The sequence below is a fragment of the Blastomyces dermatitidis genome (assembly GCF_000003525.1).
Source record: "Blastomyces dermatitidis ER-3 genomic scaffold supercont1.5, whole genome shotgun sequence".
NCBI classification, from domain to species: domain Eukaryota; kingdom Fungi; phylum Ascomycota; class Eurotiomycetes; order Onygenales; family Ajellomycetaceae; genus Blastomyces; species Blastomyces dermatitidis.
In genome coordinates this window covers 5,207,147-5,214,450 of record NW_025544778.1, presented here as the reverse complement: position 1 = coordinate 5,214,450, position 7,304 = coordinate 5,207,147, and the positions used below count along the sequence as shown (strand labels likewise).

At 41.9% G+C, this 7,304-nt stretch overlaps 1 protein-coding gene across 1 annotated transcript; it reads right to left on the bottom strand.

Annotated features, from left to right (window-relative positions):
* Positions 1 to 3,243: 3,243 nt before the first annotated feature.
* BDCG_05620 (plasma membrane ATPase) lies at positions 3,244 to 7,093 on the bottom strand. Its single transcript, XM_045421311.1, has 3 exons — positions 6,080 to 7,093; positions 3,623 to 5,951; positions 3,244 to 3,518 (listed from the first exon to the last, which is right to left on the bottom strand). The coding sequence occupies exons 1-3, from the start codon at positions 6,491 to 6,493 to the stop codon at positions 3,472 to 3,474; spliced, it is 2,790 nt and encodes a 929-aa protein (XP_045277226.1). The 5' UTR covers positions 6,494 to 7,093; the 3' UTR covers positions 3,244 to 3,471.
* Positions 7,094 to 7,304: the final 211 nt, after the last annotated feature.

Sequence of the window (7,304 nt, the reverse complement as noted above, 5' to 3'; positions counted from 1 at the left end):
AGAGGTTCTGCATATCTTCTGATTCAGATAGCAGAGAAAAGTGTTATTTATATTAGTTAGAAAAGATATTCATTTCAGTGGTTTTTTATTAATTATACAATGTCTATTGTTATATTACTATATTATTATATAATTTCTATTATCATTGTATAACTTCAGTAATAATTACTCTCTTCTTTTTATTCTTCTTTTAAGTGAGAAGCAGACTTTTTTAAATCTGATTTATCACTTTCATTCTCTTTCTCACATCTTATTCATTTGTATACATGGCATTTGCCTGAGTATGAAGTTTTTCCTTAACAAGTGAAGCAGTATCAATCAGATGCTCTTTCACTTATTACTCTTCATACACTATCTTTTGAGATGTTCTAGAATCACACTGATATGATAACTATAAATCACTTCATAGATGAAATTATCACACTCTGAAGAAGTCTGTACTTCTCATCAGTTTTTAGACATACTATCAGATATGATTCAAAGATTGCTTAAGTCAGTGTACAATTACAGATGTACACTGGCTTCTTATATATTGTAATATCATATACTAATATAATTAGCAGCCGCTATGGCCCCTTTACACTCGTACGCGTACACTAGTAGTTCGGAAGCGGCCGCGTACGCTAGTAGTTCGGAAGCGGCCGCGTTATTATCCGACGGTCGTACGTTCTTCCGAACCACAAAATAAGTCTTGAGATGTGAGATAATTGCAGACTACATGTAATTATATAATCAAAGATTGTGTTCTTTTCAGAAACATTGCATGTTTATAGTAATATTCTTATCAAGATTATTATCTTCAAGAATATCATTGATTTCAGACTACTTTACAGTTAAAAGAATTTCCTCTCTTCATATTAAGTAGTTAATAAATTTAGTGAGAACTATTAGTCTTTTAATAAGTCTTACTTAGCTTCTGAATTCTTTAAGAACTTTTATTATAACAGATGTCTTCTCTTTCTATTGAAGATATTCTGTCAGATTCACTCTTATCTTATTACTTATAAGAGTCTCACTTCTACTAATCTTTATTCACTTAATCTCATACTGAAGTCTTGTAATTTCTAGTCTCATGTGAGTCTTCTTACTTACTGAGCTATTATTATTCTGATTATTTAAGCTCTCTGCATTGTCTGATATCTCACTGATATCTTCAACTAAGTCTTTGTATTTATTGTTAAACTTATCAGATTATTCTTTTATAATTGTGTTATTCAGCTTAAACATCTCAGAAGCTATTTTCTAATTTATTATTAATATTAATAGTAATCTGTGATCTTGTATTTACTACTCTGATATTTTCTCATTTCTCTGTCTTGAAGACATGTATTCTTTTATTAAGTCAGATATTCTCTCAGATCTTAGATTAATCATGAGTTTAATCACTTAATAAATCATCTAGACATGCTTGTAACAACATATAAAGATATAGTTAGTATGTTATTTCAGCAGTTTTCATTGCTTATAAAGAGCTTTATAATCTCTTAAAGAATAACATTGTTATGTTATATTATAATCTAACTACGCGAGTTACACTAAATGAATAGATTGAGATAACACGTGACTAGAATAGATGTAGTAATCATTAACAAAGTATGTATACAGAAAACTTGACCTTACTAAGTGTATTACTTAATCTCATTATGTAAGCTAATCTTGCAAATGTGGCCCGTGTCACTATCTGACCTCACTTAATACATCTTTTCTTATAATTTGAAATCACTTAATTATTTACCATCAATTCTACAATCAATTCAAAATCAATTTAAAATCAATTTAAAATTAATTTAATACTGAAATTATTCTTGAATTTAATAATAAAGTAAGTATTTATATAATTTATACTGAATTGATTATTAATTGATTTTCAATCAATTGTTAATTATTTAAATATATAGATTGAATTTATTTTATTACTATAATTAATTAATAATTAATTTAGAATTAATTCAAAATCAATTCAAAATTAATTTAATACTGAAATTATTCTTGAATTTAATAATAAAGTAAGTATTTATATAATTTATACTGAATTAATTATCAACTGATTTTCAATTAATTATTAATTACTTAAATATATAGATTAAATCTATTTTTATTATTATAATCAATTCAGAATCAATTCAGAATTAATTTAAAATCAATTTAAAATCAATTATTAAATATTTTTATCTTAATATATTTTAAAATTCTGTAAAATATCTCTTTATATTCTATATGAATTTATCTATTTATTTAATTAATTATGAATCAGCTATACATACTTTGATTGATTGATGAGCTGAATAAATGAAACTATGAGTGAATTGAAAGATTGAAAGTCAATTATCAACTGATTATTACTGTATTGTACAAGGTCAGAGTCATGATTATATAATGAGGTCAAGTGGCGCACTTAGTGAGGTCAAGTTTTCTGCTTTCTGAGGTCAAGTTTTCTGCTTTCTGAGAGAACTGGAAGAGAGAGAGACATTTGATGAAAGTTGATTAGTTCAGTTTTGTTAGAGTAACTACCATTGCTTATTCAGCACCAACTCAGTACAACTTGAACAAGAGGGGCGGATGTAGGCTACTGGGGCAAAAGAGCTCGATCACCACCAGCGCCTGCTGGTAGAAGGGCCGACCAACCGCGGGACCCTCAACAGCGAAAACGGTCTATCTCACTGCCAGCTTCTATTTGATTAGAGTTGGTTGATGCATAATAGATCTGAAGAGTTCTTCGTTCTGCAATGTACAGAGTACAGAGTATATAAATTTGTAATGTTGTACATCTCTGTATCATCATTCTTCAGAATATCTATAATACTGTTTATTTAAAGAAAGGAGGAAGAAAAACCAGAGAAGAATAAAAGAAGAGAGAATAAAAGATGAAAGATATAGACAAAAAAAATTAATTAAAAAAGAACAAAAAAAAGAATTATTATGTACAGGGGGTTTGGTGGCTATTTATCTGTGATTGTTCCGTTCAGTCTTTTGCTCTTCTTTTTTTATTGCCCAAAGCCGGCCTTGCCCTTCTTTTTTTTTCTTTTTTTTTTTTTTTATATCTCTTGTTCATGTACTCTCCTCCTCCCCACCCATTTTTTTGTGTCAATATTTGCAATTTTGCCTTTCTTCTTCTTCCTTCCTCCAACCAACCCCATCGTTTTCAAAATCTCAAAATTTGCCCCAGGAGTACGCACACACCCCACACACGCACGCACGGATACAACCACAACGGCCAACTCCCACTCTATATATATGGCGTGGAAAAGAAAAGACAAGAACAAAGAAAAAAAAAAAAGGAAAAGAAAAAAAAAGGAACAAGAAAAAAACAAAAAACAAAAAGACAGATATTCCCAAACGGCCTCCTTCCCGATCCCAATCCTCTATGTAATCTGGATAGTGTTTAATATATTATTTTCTTTTGGTTCGGATGGGTGGTGGGTGGTGGGTGAATGGATAGGTCGGACAGGTAGGCTAGGATTTTGGAAATAATTATGTGCTCTTCTCGTGCTGGGTCGAGACGCGTTGGAGTGAAACAACTGTAAAACGGAGGTGGTAACTGCGTTAGCAACAAGTCGCCCCACTTTTTTTGGGAAAAAAAAAATAAAATAAAAAAAAACAAGTAGCAATAAGTGATTCTTACCGAAATCCTCCAGTGAGCGTTGCTTCTGATTCTTCTTAGGGCTCTTCCCATGCATCATATTATCGAAGCCCGTCGAGCCCTGGAGCAGATAGTACAGCCCGCCAAGGACGCAGAAGCACCCGAATGAGAAAATCCAAATACGCACCACGGCGACGATGGACGTCTGTCCGCCCACGAACCAGCCGAAGAGCGTGAAGAAAGTAGCGACTATATCGACGACCAGGATGGCACCAGCCAGTTGCCACGATGGGATCGAGGACCAGAATGGTCCGTTCGCGCGGGTGATGAAGATGAGCCAGTTCTCCGTCAGGGAGATTTGGAGGAAGAGAACCTCGTCGCGCACACCGAAGTTTTGCACGATACCGCCGTTCTCGGAGCCGACGAGCATGGTTGTGAGGGTGATCCAGGTACCGACGGCGAGGACGATGCCGAGAAGGACAGACATACCCCACAACTTGGGCAGGTTCCATTTGACGGGGGTCTTGGAGAAGGGTGCGTTGTCGTAGGCGATGGCGAGCGTGGCGATGTCGGCGAAAATGGCAATGAAGACAACCAGTTCCAGATTCAGGGAGGTGTTGAGAATAGCGATCCAGAGACCCAGGAAGATTTCCAAGTGGAGGGACAGGGCAATACGATAGACAACGTAGGCGTACATGCGGTGGAAAATCTGGCGGGAGGTCTTGAGGGCGTCGATGATGGCAGAGAGACCAGGAGCAAGGAAGACAATATCAGCGGCAGAGCGGGCAGCGTCGGAGGCACCCTCAACGGCGATACCGGTGTCAGCTTTCTTGAGGGAGGGCGCATCGTTGACACCGTCACCCGTCATGGCGACGAGGTAGCCACGTTGTTGCAGAATTTCGACGACGTTATACTTGTGCTGGGGAAAGACTTCTGCAAAACCATCAGCAGCCTCGACGAAATCGTAGACCTCAGAGCCAGGCATGGTTCCTCCGCCACCGAGACCCAGACGCTCAGCATTGTACACGTTGGTTCCGAGACCAAGCTGGCGAGAAGTTTCACGGGCAATACCGACGGCATCACCAGTCAACATCTTGATGGACAAACCGAGAGTCTTGGCCTCGTTGATAGTTTTGGCAGTGTCGTGTCGGGGAGGATCAGAGCAAGGCATGATTCCGAGAATTTCCCAGGATCCCTCACCACGCTTGCGGGCAACACCGAGAGAGCGGAAACCACGGGTAGCGAACTCAGCGACCTTGTTCTTGTAGGCGTTGTCGACTTCCTCGGGGATAGGGTGGTCTTCCTCGACAGTCTTGAGGACGAAAAGCGGAGCGCCCTTGACGCAGGTAATGCGCTCACCTTGGGGGGACATGACGACAGCGCTGACCTTCTTGGAGACGGGATCGAATGGGTGGAATTCGAGCACCTTGTATTGGGTGAGGACGGACTTGGCGCGGGGATAGAAGCGGAGAGATTTGAGGAAAGCCTTGTCAATGGCGTCAATACCCTTCTTCTTGCGGGAGGCAGCCAAGCACGCGGTCAACATGAGATCTTCTGGGTCGACGCCAGCAACGCAGTAGGGATCAGCGAGGGAGAGCTTGTTCTTGGTCAAGGTACCGGTCTTGTCAGAGCAGAGGATTTCTACACCAGCAAGGGACTCAATGGCAGACAGTTTCTGGACAATGGCCTTCTTCTTGGCCAGATAGGCGGCACCGACAGCCATGGTAGTGGTGACGACAGCTGGAAGACCGACGGGGACACCAATGATGGTGATAGCCAGAGTGAACTCGAGGATGGTGACAATGTCGTTGGAGCGGTAGAAAGAGGAGACCCAGACAACCAAGAGGGTAAGAATGACCAAGATGAGCAAAACGGTACCGATACCGTTGAGCACTTCAGTGAAATGACCAGTCCCGGCAGCAGCAGCGTTGACAAGGGCAGCAGCACGACCGACGAAGGTGTTGTCACCGGTAGAGGTGATGACCATAAAGGCCTCTCCGCGCTTGACGGCGGAGGAAGCGTAGCAGGTATCGCCCTTGTGCTTGTCGACGGCCAGCGACTCACCGGTGATGGCGGACTGGTCGACTTGGAGGAAAGCTTCTTCCGTGACAATGCGGCCGTCAGCGGGGATGATGGTACCCTCCTCGACCTGGAGAATATCACCAGGGACGACCTCTGGAGCTTCGATTTCAGCCAGACGGCCATTGCGGAGCACGACAGCCTTGAGAGCGAGGGTTTTCTTCAATTCGTCAACGATAGAACCGGCCTGGAATTCCTGGATGAAACCGACACAGGCATTGAGCAAGAGAAGACCGCAGATCACACCGAAATCGACCCAGTCCTCGAGACCGGCGGCAAGAATAGCGGCGGCCTATTAATTGTTACATTAACAAAATGTCTTGTTCTTGTTTAATTCGTGGAAAAGAAAAAAAGAAAAAAAGAAAAAAAAAGAAAAAAAGAAAAAAAAGAAAAAAAGAAAAAAAAAAAGAGAGAACTCACCTCCATGACGAACTGGATAGGCCCAACGAAATAACTTAAGAACTTCAGCACCAAGTTTTCCTTCTCCTCCTTCATCTGGTTGAGGCCGTACTTCTTGCGACGCACAAGGACCTCCGCATCCGTCAGACCCTGGCGCGTGTCGGTGTTGAGCAGCTCCTCAGGAACAGGACGGGCACCACCGGGCTCGCCGTCTTCCTCATCCTCCACGTCGATATGGCCGTCCTGGGACTCGAGCTCCTCGATGAGGGCGTCCATGTCCTCGTCTTCGTCGTCATCTTCGGGGACAGGGGGTTTCTTCTCGTTGGGGACGGGTTCCGTGGCTTTCTCGGAGAAGTCACCGGACGGGAAGTTGGTTCCCAGGTGGTTTGGCGGGATGCCATGGCCCTGGGGACCAGACGCGGTGGGATCCGACATTGTTGTTTTTGTCTTTCTTTTTTTTTTCGATTTGTTCTGCTGGTTTTTCCTTCTGATTTATTCTATAAAAGTCAGGCGCGCACGCCGATTGGGGGATAGAGACGGCGTCCTTCCTAGTTTTTTCTCCTGACTTCGAGAACCTTTGGGGTTAAGGATGAATTTAGTAGTCTTCCTCCTCTAGGAGGAGATTTGACGCGCTGGAATGGTCCTCAGAAGCCAGCGCAATGGCGGGGAGAAAAGAGGGGAGAGGGGAGAGGGGAGAGGGGAGAGAAGAAGAGAAGAGGAAGAGGAGAAGAGGAGGAGGAGGAGGAAGAAGAAGAAGAGGCAGAGCAGAGCAGAGCAGAAGAGAAGAGAAAAGAAAAAGAGAATTGGGAGACGAGGAGCGCTGGGCGAGGATAGATATAAGAAGGCGGAAGTTGAGAGAAGAGAGCAAGAATGGGAGACTGGGAGAATGGAAGAGAGCAGGCGAAAGAAGGCGGTTGGGTTGGATGGGATGGATGGATCGGGCGGTGGAGAGAGAGAGGAGAGAATAATAGACAGAGTGTGGGACGGAACGAATAATACGGAACGAGGAGCAGTACAGTACAGCGTAGAAGCATGTAACTTATGTATTTAAAACGAAAATGCAAAAATCACCCCAAATGACGGCTCCACAGGGTAATATTACCAATAATACCACTCCTGCCGTTATTTTCTATGAGCAATTTTCCTGCTGTCCGGTTCCGCCGTTCTGCAAAAATATCCTCTGGCAAAACACGGCAAAAACGGGATGCTGGCCCTTACCGTACCATCCATTACCACCCACCCACCC

Excerpts from the sequence above, each read along its gene's own strand:
- BDCG_05620 (XM_045421311.1), bottom strand. The coding sequence starts at position 6,493 with ATGTCGGATCCCACCGCGTCTGGTCCCCAGGGCCATGGCATCCCGCCA. Across the intron at positions 5,952-6,079 it reads CTATCCAGTTCGTCATGGAG|GCCGCCGCTATTCTTGCCGC; the intron begins GTGAGTTCTCTC and ends AACAATTAATAG. Across the intron at positions 3,519-3,622 it reads ACGCTCACTGGAGGATTTCG|TTGTTTCACTCCAACGCGTC; the intron begins GTAAGAATCACT and ends TCCGTTTTACAG.